At 34.5% G+C, this 24,445-nt stretch overlaps 1 protein-coding gene across 1 annotated transcript in view; it reads right to left on the bottom strand.

Moving 5' to 3' along the window:
- Positions 1-24,445, bottom strand: part of LRRC7 (leucine rich repeat containing 7) — a 392,875-nt gene that overhangs the window by 81,759 nt on the left and 286,671 nt on the right. Inside the window, exons 13-19 of the mRNA XM_046645726.1 lie at positions 21,324-21,393; positions 19,270-19,369; positions 16,862-16,986; positions 14,592-14,840; positions 9,570-9,770; positions 1,403-1,514; positions 1,014-1,194 (exon numbers count right to left, since the gene is read on the bottom strand). Coding sequence (XP_046501682.1) covers positions 1,014-1,194; positions 1,403-1,514; positions 9,570-9,770; positions 14,592-14,840; positions 16,862-16,986; positions 19,270-19,369; positions 21,324-21,393 — 1,038 coding nt within the window. The remainder of the gene's footprint in view (positions 1-1,013; positions 1,195-1,402; positions 1,515-9,569; positions 9,771-14,591; positions 14,841-16,861; positions 16,987-19,269; positions 19,370-21,323; positions 21,394-24,445) is intronic.

Below are 24,445 nucleotides of genomic sequence, written 5' to 3'. Positions count from 1 at the left end.
CTTTTGGTCATTGGTAAGTTTACAACAGTGATCATAGTATCTCTAGAAGATGCTCCTTTATCTAAGTTTATTCTAAACCATTTGCACACTAAGAATATTGAATTATTCATCTCTTATCAGTGAGAGAAAGACTTCTAAGTGCTTTTGCTGATTAAAAAAAGTAACTTTAGAAAGTATCTTCCAAAAGTACCTAAACTAACCTCAGCTTATATCACAATTAGATATCACAAATAATGAATTTATAAACTGAAAGAGTTAAGACTTTTGTCATGGGCATTAATGAACAGAAATAGTTATTCATTAATTACCAAAGAATATATTGCTAACAGCAGTGATATTATCAGTAAAATATGAATAAAAGTCATTTCTGCCTATATTGTATGAGGATTTTGATCTGTTATTTGCAGGGTAAAACACAGCAACAAGTTACGAAGCAAGGGCATCAGAACTGGGCAAATACTACCTCATTGAGTCACTTTATTGCACTCCGTAGCTTTTGTTTTTTCATCTGTAAACGGAGGTAATATTGAGTAGGAGCCATTTGGGAAAGATTAAATACTTTTACTTACATCCTAACTGTTCCAGGTGGTGATAAAATGTTGATGATGATGATGATAGCAATAAAAAATTCATTGAATATTTACTTTGTGTTAGGCACACAAGTGCTTTCCATGCATCTTACTTTAACCCATAACACCCTTTTGGATGGAGGAATGCTCAAATGTGTCATAAATAAGTATTGGGCAAACACAATTTTTCATTTTTATAACTTTTTGTCCTATCACCTCCACCTGTTAATCTCCTACCATCTCTCCCTTAAGCAATGGTTTTGCTGCGTAAGATGGATTCATCCACTCTTGGAATCCCAGGAGGACTAAATTTGCTTACCTGTCCCCTTCTGTCTTCTACATCACTCAGGTGCTGAATACAATTCCAAAATTAAGATTTCATTTTTTTAAAAAGTTGCTGAAAATAAGCATTTGGGAAGAGAAAAGAGGGAATTCTAAACACACCTGTTACCCCACAAAGAATTATGTACTGCGTCTTTAGCGGTTGTCTGCAAGGACCCCACTTTAACCCGGGTGTTAGAGGATGCTGAGGAAGCCTGGGAAGGCGAGTAGTCTGAGTAAGTGCCTGAGGAAACACTGTTATTCAGACAGTGAGTCTTGTCAACTTCAGACTCATCAGTTGATTCTGAAATGTAAAGGGGAAAATATTATAATGCTACGAACACTGACAATTATAAACAGAAAAGGAAGTATGAAAAACAGCATATCGATTAATATTAGAAATACATATTTGTAAAATATTTCTATAGACTATGGTGTATCATAATTTACAACTGGTGACTCATCATGCACATGCATTCGTGGCATATTTTCCACATCAGGTTCACAGTTACCTTTTTTGTCCTTCCCTAGCAGAACAAGTTTGGGTGGGTACAGAGGGGTCTCAGCTAATGAAGGGTGAAGTTCCCCAATCCTCATTTCATTAGCTGGATGAACAAAAGAATCCTGAGAGATATAATAATACAGGACAAGGAAAGTAAACATTTAAACAATGGTTAACCACGATGGCAGTATCTTTATTTGGCTTAGATTTAAAGGTGGGGCTCTAAAATTTAGATCACTGTGGAGCACCAGGAGAAGTGAATCGTATGTTTCTCTGAGGTAAGCACTAAAATGTTTTGTTTTTTTAATTTAAACGAGTCCATCTATTCACAAGACATTTTTGGGATGTTGTTTATATGCCTGGCACTGTGCAAAGAACTGTGGAGTTTCCAAAGAAAGACAAAATGTCACCCATGCCCTCGGGGGGTTTACAATAGTTCATTGTAACACAGGACCGAAGTATGATAAGCCATATATGAGCAATATGATACATACAAATATATGGTATATACAAATGTAAGAGTTCTAAGGGGTGAACTCTCTTTAGAGTTCTAAAAGGAAAGTATATCACTGACCAACTAGATTTTTTTTGAATCCTTAGCCATATTAATGCACAACTGGGTCCTATAAGTCCTGCTTTGACTGCTCATCACCCTCTTAATTCATACTGTTTCCCGAGTGATCTCAATTTCTTTAGTTCTACCACACCTTCTTCCTAAGGGTTTTAGTTTTCTTGTGATCAGTCTAGTCTGCTAAATCTTCATTCTAAATCCATTCATTGAGTGTAATGAGCAACACTGGTACAAGAATATAACTTCAAGGGCTGGCCTGGTGGCGTAGTGGTTAAGTTCACTCACTCCACTTTGGCGGCCCAGGGTTCGCGGGTTCAGATCCTGGGCGTGGACATACGCATCTCTCATCAAGCCGTGCTGAGACGGTGTCCCACATACAAAATAGAGGAGGATTAGCATAGATGTTAACTTACTGACAATCTTCCTCAAGCAAAAAGAGGAAGATTGGCAACAGATGTTAGCTCAGGGCCAATCTTTCTCACCAAAAAAAAGAATATAACTTCATAATGACAAATGAACATGCAAAAAACCCCGTGAATTTTATACTTCTACAATTCAAATTATTATTCCCAGTTAACTTGGGAGTGGGAGAACATTAGGGATGGCAAAAATACCAAATTCTCACTTTCTTCTAGATCTAAAAATGTCTCATCTATGCCCGTAAGTAGTGATATAAATTTATGAACAGCAGTTATCTTTATGTCTTTTTTATTAACCTTTAGAAATTTGAATTTAAAGAATTTTCAGTTTTTTCACTCATTAGTACTTGTTAGTTTGGAACATTAATGTAACGCATATAGAAATATTCTGTTAAATCAGAGAGAGAATATACTTGAGGACCAAAATATAATAAATAAAATCGGTCCCGCCTTATAACTAATTGGTTGGTATAATCAAACAGAACTCTTATTATAAATTTATTGTGCTGCCTCCTGGTGAGCTCAGCTGCGAGCACATTAGTGCCTTAAAACGCAGTATCAAATTTGAAGAGGGGTAGGAAAGAGGGGGATTGATGGAAATTCTGGAGATGAAGAGGGAAGTCTGTGTTTTTGTGGATTTTGAAAGTTATTTCAAAGGTTTAGCATAAGAAACTTATGATAAAGTTTTAAGTTGACAGAATACAGAATAAAAGGCTTTGCTCATCTTTGAAGAAATGTGTAAGCAGAACAGGTGCAAGTTTGATAAATGGTACCACGAAAGGCAGAAAATATGTTAAGACTTTCAAAAAGATTTCACGAACAAGGTGGCATATTTCTGTTTTCTTCCTGCTTCACCAATTATTAATCAGGTTACCTTGGGGAAGTCAGTGTACCTCTCTAGATCTTACTCAATTCATCAATCAAATGAAGGTAATAGATAGTAGGAATTAGTGAAAATTTCTGTCTAGTACTAACATTCGATAAATCTAACTTTTTCATTGAAATAGTATTTTAAAAAGGAAATATTCCTATGACAATATAGAAGTATAGGCATTTTGCTTTAGTCAAAAAAACAAAACAAATAGTTGTACAAGCACAGAAATGTAAATATAGTTAAAGGTTTCACGATTTTTTTTTCCTTATGCCTTATGCATTCATACTCAAGTTTTGTATGTACAGACCAAACTTTCACACTGGTATCCCAAAATTGTGACCAGAGCTTTGCACGGTAGCTGTGGTCTGGCTCAGATTCAAGTCTCTGGCCCTGCCCAATAATTTCTGTTTTGAATTAAAAAAAGCCCTAGCAACTAGGAAGAGAGTATGCTATCAGCTAATTGTGAACTTGCATCTGTTCTCTAGAGTTCTGTGGCCCTCCACCTAGCATAACACTACTGAGGCAAGAACAATGGATTTGCACTGATCCAGTTAGACTCTCTTATCTGCAGGAGTAAAAAGATGATGCTGATGAAGATGATGATGGCCAGCAGTTGCAGAGAATGTATTGCATGTCTGCTACTGTGCTATTATGCTAAACACTTTATATTATCCCTGTTGTTTATTTAAAAGATAATCTTTTATTTTTATTTGGTATTTCTAAGTTACCTATTAGCATCATCTTTGTTTCACAGGTAAGGCAATGGAACCTCAGAGAAGTCATAATTCCAAGTGAGAAGCTTAGTAGGTGGTAGAGCCAGGATTGGAAGTAGGATCTGTCCTACTTGAAGGTCTTCTATGTGATACTGTAGGTGCTATATTATCTACCCTAAGAAAAGTTCCCGTCTAAAATCCACCTCCACAGAAAAAAGTTAACTGTCCAACAAAGGAAATTACTCATTGACTTTGTCTCTATAAATGCTTTTATAAATAGGCTGGAGGAATCAAGTTCATGCTGAAAAAGTGGGTGAAGCTTTTGGGACTACGTCTACAGGTGAAGACAGTGGAAGTTACTGGCAGGGAATCACATTTAGTGGAGACTCCATTATAAGTACATTGAACTATGTGTCCTTCCGGTGAGGAGACAGAGGGGGAGGGGAAAGAAAAGGTAAACTTCCTTTTTTTACCCCGTTGCCCTTCCACTGTTCAAACTAAATCTTTGCTGCTGCTGCTGCTGTAGTGAAAGGGAGCCTACAATAGAAATCAAAGGGGGAAACATGCTTGTGTCTGAGCTTTTGAGAGTCCGGGTCTAGTATTAATAAAAGCATTTAAGGACGTTTTTAAGGGTAGTTGACTGTCCTCTGTCACTAGGAGAAAGATGTGGTTTCTCTGTAGACAGAAATTGTGCTGAGTCTCCTAGCAAAGGGAAAGTGCAGGGCCATTATGAACGTGACGGACGTGGTGAACAGGTATCCATTCAGAAATTTTCTGTAATGCAGGGTAGTGACGCACAGAAGGATTAAAAGAGGATGGGGCAGGGTTAGCACATCATTCTCTTCTTGGGGGGAGGGAATTATCATTTGTGGTAGCCTTCCTCTGTGCCAAGAACTGTGCTTGGAGCTACATAAAATACTCCACAAAAACTCTGAATGTTTTAAAGGCAAGGAAACCAAGTCTCAGAAAGATTTCCCCGACTTGTCAAGGTCATATAATTGGTAACAGGGTAGATTCAAAATTTGCATTCATGTCCTCTAGACTTCAAAGGCTTTCTGTCTTTTCTTAGACTGTGCTCTGAGGCACCCACAGTGCTGTTGCTAAATCACAGGGATACCTGGGTTATTTTAGATATCTGAAGGAAACAAAGCAATACTTGGCTTCAGTCAGACACTGTGTGAACTGCTACCTCCAGGTAGCTCTCAGGGTCAACATTAGATAGTACATTCCTTTTGATGAGAATCTTTGTGAAGCTGGGTTTTTGGTGGTTGCTGTGATCAAAAATCAAGTGCCACTTGAAAATCAACATGAAACAGAAATTAGAGTTGTAGTGGCCAATAAGATTCCAAGGTTTGAGAAGGCAGGCAGTGTGTGATAGGTGCACACATTCCATTAATAAGTAGTTTTGGTTATTTAAAAATGAAATGAAAATATTATTTTCTCTTTCAATTTATGTGTATTATTTTTCAAATAATGTCTAAGTAGGGCATAAATAATTACTGAGTTATTCAGACCTAACTACTTAATAAATGGAACTGTTAGGTATTTCTTTTGGTCTAGGGTCCTTGTAACAAAATTACTAAGACACTAAAGGCATTTGTATACGAAGAGTTTATGAACCTCAAGCCTTTACTTATTTTATGTTATAGCTTTATTCACTGTACCATTCTCTTTCCTTCTGTCCTTTTTCCCTGCTTTCCTTGCTCCACAATAATCTCCATCATAATATTTTACCTTTACTCATAATATTATATTAATGTATTAATATATATATTATATTAGATCATCAGAGTTAAGAGGGATTTCTTTTTATTGACCATATGGTAGATTGTTGTTAAAATACATGTTATTCAACATGCAGGTGATAAAATGTGGATAGGAATGGCAGCCAAAGCTCAATTAATCATTAATTCAACAAAAATCCAGAGAAATTCTCCTTGCTTTCAGTGAACTTCTAATTGGATGGAAAGACAGACATGTTACCATAGTCAAAACAGTAAACTGTATCAGTCATTCAGTTATTCAACAGAAAGTAACTGGGCTCCTTCTCTGCTCTGGGCACTGTGCTGGACACTGGGAGGACAATGGTGGACAAGACAGACACGGTCCCTGCTCTCGTGAAGCTCACAAGCTGAAGTTAATAAACAAGAAAATCAAAAAGGTTTTCATTACATTTGATGCTAAGATACAGTGTGATGTGATAGAGAAAATCAGAGGGTCCTTACCCATTAGGGCGATCAGGGAAGGGCTTCCTGTTGAGATAAACTTTAAGCTGAAACTTGAAGAATGAGGAAGTGCTAGCCATATAAAGAACTGGGTGTTAAAGACTGAATGTTTGTGTCCCCCCAAAATTCTTATGTTGAAATCTATCTGATGGTACTTGGAGGTTGGACTTTTGGGTAGTGATTAGGTCATGAGGGTGGAGGCCTCATGAATGAGATTAGTGCCCTTATAAAAGAGACCCAGAGAGCTCCCTGGCCCCTTCCAACATATGAGGTCACAGCGAGAAGGCAGCCATCTGTGAACCAGGAAGTGGGCCCTCACTGGACACTGAATCTCCTGGCGCCTTGATCTTGGACTTCCCAGGCTCCAGAACTGTGAGAAATGATTTTGCCTTTAGTGACTGAGGGACCAATAGCCAGCACCCGGCTATAACTGTATACTAACCCCTGATATCTTTGGGCCTTTGAAAGTTTGATTTTAAGTCTGTTGAGCATTGATTTTTATATACAAATAAAATCCGGCTTCTTAAAAAAATGGTTTTGTTTATAAGCCCCCCAATCTATGCTATTCTATTATAGTAGCCCAAACGACTAAGATGCTGGGGAAAGAGCAAACGCAAACTCCACAAGGCAACTATAAAGGAAAAGAAGAGCAGAAGGGAAGCTCTGCGTCCCCCGTTTTCCTTGTTCATATGGCTCTCCTGGTCATATTCTCTATCTAGAATAACAGATGCTACAATTCTTGACAGACGGTTGGCTAATAGAAAGTGATCAAGCAATGCTGATTTCCCTTTCCTTTTCCCTCTTCCCTGCTGCAGTTGTAATCTATTTACCTTGTTTTGTCTTTCTGTTCTCTGCCTCTGGTTCTGTGTACCTCTATTCTTGGTTTTCTCTTGGTTTTCCATATTTAACCACATGGATCACTATATCATAGCATGTGATACCCTCTTCCACATTCTTGGCAGTGTGAACTAAATAGCAATGACTCAAAAATAGTATACATTTGAAAAACATATAATTAAAATGTGTAATATACACTTATCAGATAGACACTTGGTTATTTGTATTTATTGTATCTGGAAGTTGAATAAATGGAGTATGGCCCTTTAATTCAGATGCAGCAGTTTGAGACAAGGGGATGATACGGAAAGCAACAGCTGCTCCTTTCTCTAGGATGGCTAAAAGTTGTGGAAAGGAGACGTAGAATTTCAATTTTAGAAACAGTATTGCTGTTACCAGTGCAATTTTAATTCAAGAGGAGAAGCCAGCAGAAGAAGAGAACTAAGAAAGGGTGGGGAATCACAGAAATAAATATAAAGCTGAAGGTTAAGCTTCAATCTTAGCCCTATTTAGTTCGGCTACTCCAGCTAATTAAGAAGCTTAGATAGGCAATGCAAAGCCACTGTAGCGTTTTCAAGGAGGGCAGAATTAGATGTGTGTTTTAGAAAGATCGTTCGCAAAGCACTCAACGTAAACCAAAAAGTTGCCAGGTTTAGAGTAAGGCAGGACAGAGTTGAGGGCCTGAGGAGATGGATGAGATGCACTTAGAGGAAAATGTAGAGGCTTTGGTGATTGTTTGGAAGGGGGAGTGGAGAGAAAGATGGAAAAAGAAATTAGGATACCTCCCAAATCCCCAGCTTGAGTGAACTGGTAGGTAATGGTGCCAGCAGAGACCAAGACTAGGAATACAGGAGCTCAAGCAAGTTTGTGGAGGAAACATTAAATTTAATTTTGGACTTGTTAAGCTTGAATTGCTTGTGGAACAATTTTAAGATTTTTCTCCATTATTATTATGAAGTTCATGGCCCAACCCAACTTTTTCTTGTTTCACTTATCCCATCTCTGTATTAAGCAATTTTAAGATCTGCTTATTTTGTAGTAAAGTTACTCAATTTATGGGTCATCATGACCTCATAGCTATTTTGACATTCGATTATGATTACATGAGATTTAAATATAAAGTGTATGTGTATTTAGTTCATACTCATTAAATGCCGATTTTCTTTCTTTTTATCTTATTATAGAATCTTAGAGACAAAAGAAAAGGTTGTTGCTTTGCTATAGCATATCTGTAATATTTTGGAAATGAAAGAATATAATAATACTGGTTTTATAAGCAGAAGGGAAAAAGCAATGAAAGTGAGTAATTATTTAAATTTTCTTCCCTAGTTATCCAGCTGTCTTCTTTTCTGGAGCAGGCTGGTACCTCCACTGGGAGATGTGCACGCACACCATGCTTATTTTTGCTCAAGCTTTTCCCTTTGCCTGGAATGCCTTCCTGTCTTTTTGACTTTAAAAGAGTTGTCCAATCTTTAAAATGCAGTTCAACCTTAAACTGTTTCACATAACTTTTTAACTAATTGGCAATGATTACTTCTCTCCAATTTCATAGAGCATTATATTCTCTATCACACATTCAACTATGTGATCATATTTTATATAAAATGTTCTCTAATCACCTCATCTGTGTTATGTTTACCTGGGAAGGCTCTAAATTATTTGGGGACTATGCACACATTTTATATTTCTTTTCTCTCTCTCACAGTGTTTAGCACAGTGCTAAATATGCAGTTGGTGTTTAATCAATGCAACAAATTGATGCTCTGAAGTGCAGATTTGTAAAAGAGTTTTGCTAATTTAGATTGTTGAGAAGCAGGTTTAGGAATTTCTTGATGTACTCATACCGATTATGTTTCTAATGAAGACAGAAAGGTGATCATCAAATTAGCTGAAGAGTAGATGAGATAGTACAGAGGTGGCATAAATGTAGTTGAATTCTTTTCAGACCACACAAATTGATGAAGATAAATATCTAATTCATTCCAAAATATAGGAATTAAGCTTCACATTACTAGATTCCATAAAGCTCAATTTCAAAATTATCTCTTTTTTTGTTGTTTATAGTAGTGTTTCTTAAAAAGGCTGTAACCCAAGCACAAAATTATTAAAAAAAAGAAAAAGGTTGGCTCTAAACTTGATTGGGAATTATACTGAGATTTGCAGAATAAAAAAAGTTTTCATTTAGTCTTTTCTAATGACTCATACAACAAAAGTTTGGGGTAGCCAAAGGAATACCATGAAAATCATGTAATACATTTACTGGCCAGGCCTCGCTGGGTGAGTGAATTATTACTTCTGTGTATATTGGAACTTCTGGAGCTGTATTAATGACTTTAAGACATGTGGTTGTCATTTAGCTGTGATTTATTAAATGCAACCCTCATAGTTTGAAAGAGTAGAGAAAAAAATATATTTTATATTTATATTTTAGGAGAAAAATGCACTTATCAAGGAAGACCTATTCAGTTAAAAAAAACATTATTTAATAATTCCAAAAAATCCAAACCACACTGGCAATTACCAATAACCTTGAAATACCTCCACTGTAATCTCCTTTGGAGCTACAGGCCACTTGTGTTCATATTTTTCTTTCACAGTTTGCTCCGTGTTAGCAGTTGGATTTGAATTCTCAACACGCACTCCATGGCTTGGTTTACCCACCAGATTTTGAACAGATTTTACCATATTCTTTAAATCCTCAGGGTAAGGAGTTGGATATCGTTTTAGGTTTATTTCAACCTAGAAGTTTATAAAAAGAAATTTAACACAAAAATACCTTCAGCAGCATGTTCACAAAACCACTCCATTGACGTGCAGTAGTATAACCAAATGCAATATAGTGAGTGCTGAGCAGGCTGACAAACTGTAGAGTAGAACACACAGTGTTCTTCTCGTATTCTGCCATGTGGGACTTCTCCCAACCCTGCCCATCCTTCTAGATGAAAAACAATTTTTGGATTATATCCTATCTTTAGACATCCCCTATAGATGGTTGAAATAGCAGTAGGTCAAACACTTAAATGACTGGTAATCTCTGAAAAATTTAATTAAGTTACTATTAGCTGCTTTTATACTTTGGAGGCCATTCCCTTCCCTATCTTAGTTATTTGTAAGTAACTATTTTGATGTTAAAAATGTCTTTGGAGTATCAATGCAAGTGATGGGAGAAGGCTCCCAAAGATTTACAAGTAGAGTTATCAGGTATTAAAAAAATGGGGAGTAGACAATATCTGCTGCCCAAATATGCATCAGCTCTATATTAATTAGCACGTTACATCAAAACGTAGGGTAGCTAATTCTTGTTAATACCTAAGAAAATATGCTTCAGGATGGCTTTTATACTTAGTCTTCACCCTAATAAAGTAACAGGCTTTGTAGGTAATGTCTTACAATAAAGAGAAATAAAAAATAGGGAACATTTTATAAGATATTCTAGATAAATGTAAATTTTGGTTTATATTTATTCAGATATTTATCTCCATTCTAGAACACATTTTTAGTGTATCAGTGTAACTTCAGGGAACATATATATTAATTATTATTTTTCACATTTAATTTAGAGAGAGAAAATATGAGACATTCCATATAAAATATTCCAGCATCAGAGTCTTTATAATATACTTAAATGGAATAAACACAAATTGTCCATGCTGATTAAAAAGAAGTGGGAGGGAAAAAAAAGGGCAGATTTACTTGGCCTGGATAATTCCAACAATCTCGCTTTTTTTTGCATCTGAGTAGAACCAACTTTACAAAATGGAATGATTTACGTGATTGTGGTGAGTACGTGTCTGTGGAAAGTGTGTGGGGGGGTTAAGGAGAGAATGTGGAAGAGAAGCTGAAGGAGGAAGAGGAAGAGTGGGAATGAGAGAGCAAAGGAGAAAGAGGGAGGGGCATACACAGACCCGCCCACCCACACCCATGTAATTTATGGGATGTAAGAAACTATGATGGTGGTATAGATCTGGATTAAAAATATGAATTCAAACACTTTTGCTCATCTGCAGTTTTAGCAAATCCACCAACTTTGTTATTCTAGTATTTCATCTTCCTTGTGGCTCATTTTCCTTATCAAATACTGGGATTGGATTCACCAGATGATTTCCAACATTCTTTTCAGTACTAAAATTACAAAATTTCTTTTCCAATAAATTTTTGGAAAGCTGATGAAAAACCAGATAATTTTGTTAGTGTAAATATTGTTCAAATGCAATTTAATCTTTTATACTTCCAAATAAGGAAGGATGAAATTAATAATATACAGAAATAAAGCTACAAAAATATAACCCAAGAAAAACTTAGACTTTACATAAAAAAAGTATAAGCTGTTAGAGTATAATATAAATATATTTCAGGGTACTTAATTTATAATGCATTCTTAAATAAACATAAAAAGAACGATATCCATGCTAGACAAGATCCACTGGGATGCATGCATTCTTGGATCTGCTATTTAAATTGGTATTAGAAATGTTAATCACAAATTAAATCTAAGTTTTGAATTATATTGTTGAACTTGTTTAAAAGTACCTGATATCTGAAGGCTAAAAGTAAAAAAAACTACACTTAAGAAAATGTAAGTTGAAGAATGGTATGACTATTATGCCAATTAAGACTGTCTTTTAATTTTTAATAACCAGTGGTATATGAATGAAAAATAATTTTCAAGTAGGGTATTAAATTAAAATTCTATTTACCTTAAAAAATCCTCAATGCTAAAATTACACTTTTAAATTGAATCAGAGGCAAAAAAAAAAAATGTGAAGTGTTCTTCCTTAATTGAATTAAATACTTCATTGAATAATGTAATCTATTTTTTGCAGATGCCATGTCCCATGTGACATAATTAGATGACTAATTACTAATGGCCATGGCACCAACATTTTCTGATTATTTTATAAGCAAGTTAATGTGTTACTTTGGTCACATCACCAGAATATGTTTGGGTATATTATCTCTATAAAAAATTTCAAATCTAGAAACAGAAGCAGATTTGCCACGAAGGTGATGAAACTTAAGCTTTAGGGCCTGCCATTTGCATGGGCTCTTTCCAAAGCCTTGTGAAGGGCCCCACTTATGTATTATTTACAGGGTTATTTTATAGTCTTTTTCTGAAAGAAGCCCCTCCCCAGACTGTGGAAGCGCGGGGGTCTCATAACACTTGGCTTTGTTCCACCTGGACAATAAGACGCTTGCTTCCCACTTACTAGTCTACCAGCAGAACTTACTGGACCTGGAGTCAGAAGAGCTAAATTTAAGCCACCGATTTACCCTCAACTAGCTATCAGCCACTAATATTTCTGTCTAGTTTCTACTCATGTAAATTGGGAATGATCATATCCCTCCCACACACACGGGTTAATCTAAAGCTCAAAAGAGATAATAAATGTGAAAGTCCTTTGAAAATTTATAAGTTCTATGCAGATATTAGACACTATTTCTAATAGCAGATTCTACTTATGTATTTTTGAAATCTGGAATCCTTTGGCAATCTAGATTCTACTATATATATGTTTACTCATAATACTTGCAACTGTCTGGATATTTTTTCAGATTGTATGCAGTAACGACTATTATTTATTCAGTATCTGACACGTGCCAGGCACCATGCAAAATGTTTTATAGGGATATTTATTATTAGTTATTAATAAAATAATATTTATTTTATTATTTACCATATAGATTTAAACATAATTAAACAATAAATGATTATAATTAACAATATTAATAATTTCTAATTATAATTAAATCTCATTTGAATTTCACAACCCATTGTAGCACCTGTTCCCATTTTACAGAAAGAAAACGGCCTCAGACAGTGTAAGTTACTTTCCTGAGGTTCTCCAACTATTAGGTAGCAATGTCTAGATTTGAACTCAGGCCTTTGACTCCAAAGCTTATGCTACACAAGTGTTACTTGGCTCAGAGCCATTTGCTGGTGTGTGTGCAGCACGTATTTGTATAATCTTTTGGAAGAAATACTATACATTAAAATGTGAGCTTTACTGAGTTAAATAACAAGACAATTTCAATTTTTTTAAACATAAAGCTAATATCTTATAATTTCTTTTTAAATGAAACTATAGTATCTTATAATTCTGTTGTTTGCAAGCTTTGTAAAAGCATACTTTATACTCTTTTACAGATTGTTTTCCTTCCTATTTTTCAACTCATGTGTGCAGTTCTTCGGAAATGAATAAACATGACCATGAACACAATTATATTAATAGTTCAGCAATGCCCAAATACAAAAGCAGTTTCTTTATATTTTAAATATATAGGCTAAAAATATTCCCTTACTCTAGTATGGAATGACAAATTCATTTATTATACACATAGATGGGAAAATCTGTCAATTATGTTCTTACTCAAATATTGTGTATATCACTCACCATAAAGTATTTGCTCATTTTACATACACATTTTACTAAAATGCAAGATTTTACTGAAATGCTATTTTATTTTAATTTTGGAAAATAAATATTTCACAACATTCTATGTATCTCAGATCTAAATAAAGTGCAGTAAATGCAAATAGCAGCTGCAAGATGTTGGAGACTCCCAAAAATTTAGCCATGAAGAAATAATTAATGTTAATAGCTAGGGCACTTAGAGATCGGATCTTGAGTTCACATAGAACTATGGTTTTCTTATATAATAATTAATTCTAATTTGATTTGCTTGTAAATTCCAGTAAGAGAAATAATAGTTAATGCTTTGATTACTGATTAAATATCTTATTCTAGGAATTAATTGGAAGGTTTTACAGAGAAAGGAAACCTATAGCAGTGTTAGTTAGGAAAATGCATTCTCAGCTTGCCTTATATTGCAGAAAGAATATAAGACACAGAAGAAGAATCTAGTCCATTACATGTGGATGGCAAAGTTTGTAAAATGCAGTGTTCTTTCACATCCCATTAAGATATTTTTTTCCCATTAAACTCTAGACACCCAACCCACTGAGATAAGGAAGCCCTATTTGCCACAACTCCCAAACCAATCTTCTCTTACAGGAATTCTCATCATCTGTGCCTTCAAATTAAAGGGAAATTGATGCTTTTAAACAAATATTCATCTTTGTGCTCGAAGTTCACTCTCAGCAAATCTCCATTCAAATCTCAGGCTATTTTAAGAATCAAGTTAGTTAATCTCCCCCAGAATTGATATTATTAAAAAAATGTATGTAGGTACAGGGACAATTTAGATTGTATCAACAGTGTCATCAACATTCTGCCGAACTATTGGTATTCCCACACTTTAAAGAAAAAAATCTTTAAAAATAAAAACATAAGTAAAAATGAAGCACCGAACTCAAAAACCATTCCAGATATCCCACCATTAGGCTCTCATATTGATGTTCCCTCCCCTCTGACTCAGTTCTCCCCGCCCCACTGCCAATGTTAATGAACAAAAATTAAATTGGATCAAACACTGGCAATTGGAAGGTTTCTATATGATCAACATATCTTCCCCCAAATCATGCAGAACATACCCCATTAACCACTGTTCCAAGGTTGCCTCTACAAGGGGGATTCTCCTACCTCAAACACCTAGGCCTACCTGTCTGCCACTTAGAGAGGGAAGAGTGGTGGATTGTGCTGCAACTGGCAATGGAGTACACATGCTCCTTTCTTGCTGGAGGCCACTTATACAACCCCATGCCAGCTGTGGGTCATTCTGGGGGACGGGCATATCTTGGATCTGCTGATCACACCTGGCCCATGGTGTGCAGCAATCGCCAGACAGTCTGGCAGGTTGGAGAGTAATCCCACGCTGGCCCCTTTCCCAGGGGGCTTGGCAGGAGAGATCCTGTGGGAGAAGGAATCTCCATTTTCTGGGAGAAAGAGGAGCACTGTAGCAATACTTTCACTTTATCATTTTTCTACTCTTGATTTTTTTTTCACTCTGGGTAATGCATTTAAAACAACCATCAGAAAATTAGTTTTAACTCTATGTAATAAAACAGCACCAATACCACATGAAGCTAAAGGGTCACAATTTCTCCACACAAGGCAGCATTCATACTACACTATATACACTCTAAGTAGGGCATTATACTCTAGTCCATTTGGAAGTTGATGGCATAGGTCAGTGGTTCCTTTTTACATTTTATGTAAATTAAAGGCAAATTGGTGCTAAATTTAATGTACATGTAATGAACCAGAAAATCATGGTTAATTTAGTGTAAGATTTCAGTATAGTCAATTCATCATACTTCTATGATGATTTATTTAGAAGTTTGTTTGTGTTCTAATTTGTCCAATAGCCAATGGCATTGGAAATATTCAAATTAGTCAAAGTCAAGTAGTTTGAGATTTTTGAAACATGTATTGTTTCACCAATATATAAGTAATCCAAACATCAATAAATATATTGAAAATGCACTCTAAAGTATAATGAACCTACTGTGATTATAAACAAACTTGATCACGTAACACACAAACAGGGCTTCTAAATAAGTGTTTGCATTTACTATATTTTATGTTTTCATTGACACATATTCCAGAGTATATTACAAGCACTCTTTTCTTCTTGGATCCTTTGAATATAGATTTTTAAAAAGAAGTATGTAGTATTTGACAGTCAATGAAGTAAAAGAATGAACCAGACGTCCAGTATAGAATGCATCATCCATTGGTTCTGGGTTTAACATATGAAATCCTTAAAAGAAGAACAGAAATGCTCTAAAGGTCTTTGTCTATTTTTAGTTTAGTATTATTTTTTCCAGGAATTCACAAGTTAAAAAAAAATGTCTCTTTGGTTATTAGATAGCACTAACCAACCATCCAGAAACATTTTTTTTCTTAAAGCCAAATCTTTAACAAAATTGTCATTTTGATTTGGAAATCCATTTTGGGTTCTTCACAATGATATAGGTAAGCCTTGTCAATCACCTTACTGTCTATTTTAGTAAGGTTCTAGAGTATGTTGATTTAAGAAGAATTTTAGACAATGGGACTGAAGGGACAGAAAAGAACACATCCCACAATGTAGATCTATTAATAGGAGGCATGTACAATTACTCAGGTAACTGGTCACTAAGAGTGAGAGCTGTTAGCATCCATGACAGAAAAAGCATACAAATAATACCATAAAAATTAATGAGAGATTCAAGATGTTGCCACGACGATAACATGAAGATCTGAGTTAAAATCTATATCAATTCTGATATTTTCTATTTTAAATAATAGAAAAATATAAATTTTAAAATTCAATCTTGTTACTTGACTTAGTTCCAACAGAGGAATTTTTAAAACATGCTTTGAAGTGAAAAAATTGAAGTTATTTTCCCTAAGGAATATCACCTGCACTCACCTTTAAAACTTGTAACTTCTCAAATATCCCAGGGTCACAAAAGCTTTCAGAGAGTTTAATACCACTATAATACATTAATCCATTGGCTCTTCAACAATGTGTATTTTGGCCTCATACAGTCTGCATGATGCCTTGCTCAGTGATTGAAAGAAAACCATTTCAGTGCCTCAAAGTTGTAATAAGATGCTTTGGTAATGCCCATTACCCAGATTGGTTTGTTTGGGGTTTTTTTTTGCTTTTTCTCAGCTTGAATCTCTTTTATGTTGTTATTTTGTAAGATGAGGTGGCATATCATGTTTGCTCAGTCATGACTGGGACATTAGTCTCTTTCAGAAGCACACTAATGCTTCCAAAATTACCATCCTGCTACAATGAAAGGTACCACCATGAGACTTGAAGATGTATGTGGCCTTCTAGCAGAGATCACTCAATTTGTCCCAAAGTCTATCTGAATGATAACAGTGGACAAACAAAGACAATGAGAAGAGAGAAGAAACAAAAATTAAATAGTTCACCTTAACTTTCCCAGCATTTTCATCATCTTCCTTTTTTTCTTCAAATTCAAAGGCAACTGTCATGCGTTGCTGTCTCTGCTCTTCCCACAGGGTAGGGTTAAAGCTGTCACTGTCTGACTGGAAATCTACAGTTAGATTCCAAAGTATTATTGTTTTTTTTACATAAAGTGTTATTAATAGAGCTTAGTACGCTATGCAAAAAATGGTGATGGGTACTATGAACAAATACAAAAATAGAAAAAGAAAGAAAGAAAGAGAAGGAAAGAAGGAAACAGAGAAAAAGGAAGAAAGAAATAAGGAAAGAAAGAGAAAAAAAGGAATAAAATTCCCTTGATGTTTGTTACATGGTCTTTTAATATCTTAACTCAAATTCAGCTTTCCTAAGTATACGTTAATTATATATTGGGATTGGAAAGTTTTCCAGTGTAGAGAATAGGCTCTCTAGAGGATAATAATAACAGAGAGACTTGGACTAAGCATTTTAAAACATTATCTTTTTTAATCTTCACACCAGCACAATGGTAGTATTAATATCATCCTCAATTTATTAATGAGAAAACTATAGCTGAGTGTTAATAGACCAGCTCAAAGTCACACAGCTTCTCTGTGGCCAATGCAGGATTCTATTCCGTGTCGGTGTGATTACAGAGCCTGTATTTGTAACCATTAAATTCTATCAGGATTTTGTGAAAGCTACTACATAATGTTGGTTTTTCAATAAAGTGTCCACAATTGCAACTTTTTGTTTTGGTGTGCGTGTTGAGGGGGCAATAGAGGGGAGCCTGTTTTTAGGGTAACAAATGTGGAAAATTTAGTCTGTAACATTAAGATCTCAATTAGTCTAAATATGTCTCAAATTAACTGGGAAAATAAATGGCTTATAAATCTTTAACTTACATCAAAATATTGGCTAAAGATAGTATCTTTTTTGCAACATTATTGTGAAGATCACGTACAAATGCGACGAAAGTGCTTAGTTTAGGATAAACTTTCCCAAAGGAGCACCTTTATTGTATATTTCCTTGTTAGTTGCAAAGTATTCTGAAAATTCAGTTATTACACTTCTGCCTGAAAAACCAAAGGGTGACTTCCTTAAGGTTCAAGAAAACTTTTCTACTATCAACTCTTCCTCCCTCAAAGGAAAACAAAACAAAACTAGGTGAATTCCTGAACATCACACCTTACCTAACGAGATCTACCTCACTCCCTGGAACAAGTTAGGGATTTGATCTTTGAGACAGGATCTCAGAAATGACTAGAGAATATGAGATATTTTTCATTTTCCCCTACATCCTTTTGAAATGAAATATTTTGATAATCTAGGGATATTAAAATGAAAATATAAGTAAAATTGCAAGAATAAAACATAACCCTTACTTAAGACTTTTCTTATCCAATATATAAACACACTAGCTTTTCTTTCACAAATTCAAAAGATCAATTTTATTGAAGACTGAAAAATACATATGAAAATAATCTTTCCTTTTCCTACTTCTGTAAGTCAAATTTTGAACAAAAATATCCTGAAATATCCCAAAATGATTGGCTTACATTTGTAAGTCAAAGGCTAAAGACATTTATTATAATTATCCCTAAAAATAAAAGCAAATAGTTTCTTTTAAAAGTTGGTCTCATTCAAGTGGATTGGGTGGATTTAATCTACAGGTGGATTAAAGTGGGTTTACTCTTCCAAGAATTACTTTCACTGTAAGACTGTAGAAAATGTGCACGACAGCCTTTGCTGGCTTGGGCTAAGGAGCTTATGCTGAGTTCCAAAGGGCAAAGGACAAACCTCTTTTAAAAGTTTTATGAATAATGTGATCGTAGGATGGAAGATTTAATTATTGAAAAAGGTTTAGGTTTTTCAAAAAGTATTCCTATCATAGTTGCTGACATTGTTTAGGGAAACTCAACTTGAAAAAGAAAGAATGGTCATAATTTGCAAATCATCTCTTAGGGTTGACGTTTAACGTGAAATAATTTGGGGCCTGAGATCACGGGACTAAATGTTTAAATTGTGTTCATGAAATTAGTGAACACAGGAAATAAACCAGCTCATTAAACCTTCTTTAAGATCTGACTCTTCTTAGCTCATTCAATTAGTTAACATTAGGTTAACCAGTCCTGTGTCATGCAATCCACCAGGAGAAGTTTCTCCTAAAAGTCAATGTTATTTTCATGTAAGATATAAAAAGGAAGAGTTCTGTTTTTGGCATCTTACTTAAAATATTATAGTGTGGAAGATAAGATTCATGCTTAGAGTTAACCCTCAAATGATCTATGTGTGTCATGTAATTATCTCTAAAGCCTTGCCCATGGTCAATATTCCTGGCCAGAGATCAGAATGACATTAATTCCTTTTATCCATAATCACATAAGTATGGGAGGAATTTCTACTGACAATTTACCTTCATCACCACGAGGTTGCTGGGGAAACATGTAGTTAGTCAATACTCTTTGCTTTGTTTCTGGATGGGCTTCAGTTTGTAAGGGGATAAGGGCTTTGGACTGGAAGCAAAGAATATACAAATTAGATTAGTTAAATAGTAAATATGAAGACTATTTCTTTTATATAAGATAATGGTCCATAGTGTGGCCTCACTGAAGCTGAATGAACAATTAAAAGAAAATCAAGGAGAAAAGTAATGAAATTAGAAAGTATAACAAAATAAGACTATTGTTGAGGAATATTTTTAAATTCCAAGGTCTTCATGATGAAATTTTCTTTTTCTCTCTCTTTTACAAAACCTATTCATCTTCACTGAGCAATGTCAATTTTAATCCTGAAAAGACCCAAATGTATTAAGTTGTTTCAACTAAGTAAGCTTTTGGTATGGTTCTATATGCCCATTCATTTTTACATACTGTTGCCCTAAAAAGTCAAATGGAATCTTCTATCAAATTCATGCTATACAAGACCATCTATGGATTTAATTAGGTTGCAACATAAACATTTACTTTCAAGAGATATTTTTGCAACCAAAGACAGAGTGCACATACAGATAAGCAACTGTACTTGTATCTATCACAACATATTTACCTATGAGTGGTTATATTTCATTCTCTATTTTTAATTTTATTTCAGAAATACTATTTTTGTAGAGTGTTTTAGAACTTTGATATCATATACAAGGCATGCTGTAAATAGAAATATATTGGAAATGATCACATTATTTAATGTTTTAAAAATCTGCTTATTTCATGACGTTGATTAATACGAGTGAAGCACAAAGAGGATTTGGGATACCAACTTGTCTCATGAAACTATGTCAGAAACACATTAAATCACTGTTCTAAATAAAAGTTAAATGATGCAGTCACTGTTCTGTTCACTCTCCCACAAGAGTAATAAATCACGATATCAGGGGATGTTTTTTCACAATGCAAGTCTGTAGAGTAGACTGTTCCATTAGCATAATTCTCACTGATTCCAGAAATGATTTATTTATAATGATAGGTTGATGCCTTGAAAAATCTATAGTTCATTGATAAGATTTAAATTTGAATGACAATCTAATTTTTTACTCAGTAGATGAAAGCAAGCACTGTAATTACTATAGGGACACAAACATTATTCTTACACTTACATTTTACCTTTATAAATGTTTATTTTAATTTTTCATGAAAGTAGCCCAATACCTAGAAGTCTGAACCATTCATTTACCAGTAACTCTGCTTTTCTGCTATCAATAAATAACAAACTAAATTCAAGATGATTTGTTTTCATTTGACTATTCACATTTTTGGATAGGTGTCTCAAAATTTTAGTATTACCAGAAAAGAGTAAAGGAGGACTAATAAACTACGTCAAAACTCTCTCTCACCCGTTTTTCTAGGGGCAAATCTTCTGCAACTGCTTCTTGTTATTTTCCAGTTAATAAAATTTTTCATTAGCACTCAATTACTGATTCAATTATAATCTATTTTTATGAGTTTCAGGAATAAATTCAAAACAATTTCAGAGAAAATGCTAATAGTGGCAAAGATATCTGCAAATTTCTTGAATAAAGTTTTAGAATTAAGTTGATTATAATTAAAAGTATGAGAAGAAAAAGGAACATGGAGGATAATAATTCCCTCTTGTGCGGATTGTGGTAATGATTTCTTATCTTTACCTTCAGAGATATAATTAAAATATGTCCTCTAAGGACATACATGTACCACCTGGAGCTACAAAGCTATAAAAATGATCATTTTGTGTATTAGATCTCTGACAATGAAGTAGATGCTAAATTGAAGTATTTAAAAAGGGTGGGGATTACAGTACTGTTTTGTCTACAGGAATGAAATACAGATTTGAATTACTACCTTTACAAAAATATCACCTCCAGGGGATAAAGAATCTATTTTGCAGTAATTGTCAGAGGTATCTATTGGGGTTAAGTTAGTAATCCAGAGTTTCCATTAGCGTCCATTTTAATAAGCAAAATCAGGTAATAAATCAGGTAATAAAAGTTTTTACCTGATTGTCAGAAAGCCACAAAGCTGCAAGCTCCTTAAGTTTGGTAAATGAGAATGGTAAATTCTTCAATCTGCAAAAACAAGAAAATTCTAATAGCATGGGTGAAGATGGATAAAATTCACTTTTATGAAGAATTATTTAAAATACTGTAACTTATTGATTTCGTTTTCTTCTCTCCAATTCTTTCTCCACTGACTAGCCTGAGCAATCTTTAAAAAGTGAAAAATCTCCTGTTTACAACCCTTTAAATGCTTCCTATGGTATCTAGGATAAGGTCAAAATTATTAGCATGCCTTGTTGGACCTTATAAGATCTGGCCACCCAGAATTCCTCCAGAAGGTTCTGCTATTCTTTTCCTGACTTAGTCAGCACTACTGGCCCTCTCTCAGCCTACTATGAGGATTAGCCAAGCCCTTTCCTTTGTCTGGAATACTCTTTCTTGCATGCTCCTCTTGACTAAATATCATATGTCCTTTGGCTCTCAGCTTAAAGGCCATTTTCTCAAAGAGGCTTTTTCCTGACTCCTCATTTAAACTGTTTTCCCCAATCTAGTCTCAAAACACCTTGTATTTTCTTTCATGGAACATATCACAGTTTGTAATGACATTGATTTTCGTGATTATTTTTTCACTGTCTGATATCCCCACAAAACTGTAGCTCCATGAGGGCAAGGGGCCATGTCTATTTTACTACTAAAGGAATTTACAGCTCCCAATGTTATGTTGCCTTCTGAAGGTGTGTCCTTTTGTTCCTTCACCCTTCATATATTACATAGTAGATATTTAAATAAGGAATCTTTAAAAATAGCATTTTGAGATTTGTGAAGTTTGGTTCAGCTTTAGTATTCAATTAAAACCATCTATTTAGCTTTGGCTTCAGCCTTTGGAGGGTCAAACTGCCAAATGCCTACTTTAGCATCCTATATGATATCCTTGAAATTGGCATGATCAATAAATTGTGATTATATAGATTATCATCATAACTAGACAGCAAAGCACATAATACAACCAAGGCATGCCAATGGATTTATTGTTAATTTCTGCATGCACACTTTTGAATACAGATAAGCATTTTAGACATAACTTGGAATGAAAAATTTCCTTAAGTCTTTAATATGTTGAATTCTATCAGTCAGTTGAAGAATAAATATATTTTGATAATGGAAGTGCAAAATGTTGCAATAATTAATAGGGATTGTGGAAGCAGTTCATTTTATATGCAAAAGCAGTTAAGTACTTTCAAATAATTTAATAAAGATATTGACAGCCAATGCAAATATTAACAGAGTGTACATTAGCTAGACAACTTTAGGAAGAATATAGTAACCTTTCTGAGCTAATAAATATTTGTAAAAGATAAATAAGAATATAAAGAAGGAAAAGAAATTATATAATAATTCTATTTTTATAGAATTATTTGTTATACTAGTATTTATAACATTAAACCAAATTACATAAAAGATATTTCTAATTTTTAGTTATTTAATTTTATTTAACCCAGAAATTATGAAGTAAGGTCTTATGGGGAGAACTTTTCACATCATGTGGAGAAAAATTAAAAGCAGAATATTAATTCTGCCACATCAAAAGTACATGAGGGGAGGGGGCTGGCCCCATGGCCGAGTGGTTAAGTTCGCGTGCTCCGCTGCAGGCGGCCCATTATTTCGTTGGTTTGAATCCTGGGTGTGGACATGGCACTGCTCATCAAACCACGGTGAGGCAGCATCCCACATGCCACACCTAGAAGGACCCACAACAAAGAATATACAACTATGTACTGGGGGGCTTTGGGGAGAAAAAGGAAAAAACTGAAATCTTAAAAATAAAAAGTACATGAGGGGAAAACTCTCCAGAATCATATACAGCAACATCCATGACAAATCATCAACAATTCAGTCATAAATGTAAAGTATGAAGAGATGAAAGCAACTGTTAGGATGAGCGACCCTCATTTTTCCTTGCCCTTCTGGTGACCTGCATTGAAAGTGAGCCTCTATTTAATATCACAAATGTGCAAATAAATTGACCACAGGAGCAATGATGCTGTTGACAGTGCAAAGGAATAATTATTCCTGAACTATAATACCAAATGTTTAAAATGTATTCTATTATAAATATGACATGTAGTAATCATGAGTTTTGGACACTTCATATTTAATCTTTCATCCTAGCTGTTCATTTTCTGATAGTAATGTTCAACTTTGGCCTCAGCTTTGGCTGAATATTAATTTTAACCTCAGGTTAAGATTCATTGATTAATTCATTAATTTAAAAATACTAATTTGACTCAAGACTGTGTTCTACTCACTGTACTAGGAAATAAATAAAGCTTATAGTTCTAGATGGATGAAATATTTTAAACTCCTGATATCATGAGATTCTCACCCAATATCTTATTAGTATCTTTTGCACTAGCATCTAGCAATGTCTCTGTCCCATGGTAGGTACTCAGGTATGCTCTATTTGTTGAATAAATAACTCCACTATAATCTTTCTAACTATGGGTCATTTTTAATATTTGATAAGCATATTTTCTGTACAATCATGTAGCTTATTAATAAATCAAAGTTGAGCAGATCAAGAATTTGGGAGAGACTGCTATAGCTCATCATGAAAACCCTCCCTCCAAGTTGATAATAATGGACCTTGGTTCTGCTGGGAACTGTAATTGAATCCAGTGGGAATATATCTTCCTATGATATCTCTGTGACTATATTTCCTAATGTTATTCACAAGAATATAATCGGAAAACTTTGAAACATATCTTGCTGAAAGTCATGCACAACATTCAAGGCAATTCCCTCATTTTCCTGTCTGGTAAGCCAGTCAAACCAAGAAATGAGGTTGGTTTGACATGACTTACTCTTGTTGCACCAAGTTATGAAGCTTCCTCATCACCCTAATTTTAAAAATAAAATCCCAAACCTTTTAATAAATTATTTTATTCTCTTAGTTGGGAACATTATTGAGCTACTAACTGAACGATTTTTGAAATTCACACTATTTTTTTCTTAAACAAACAAATGAGTATTCCCACACTTATCTTGAAACTTTCAGAATCTGAACATTCTTCACGTTCCATAAAAACTAATTCTTGATAGTTTTGTTGAAAAATCTGTTTCT

This window comes from Equus quagga, chromosome 18 (assembly GCF_021613505.1).
Source record: "Equus quagga isolate Etosha38 chromosome 18, UCLA_HA_Equagga_1.0, whole genome shotgun sequence".
Lineage (NCBI taxonomy): Eukaryota > Metazoa > Chordata > Mammalia > Perissodactyla > Equidae > Equus > Equus quagga.
This window is presented reverse-complemented; position numbering and strand designations above follow the sequence as displayed.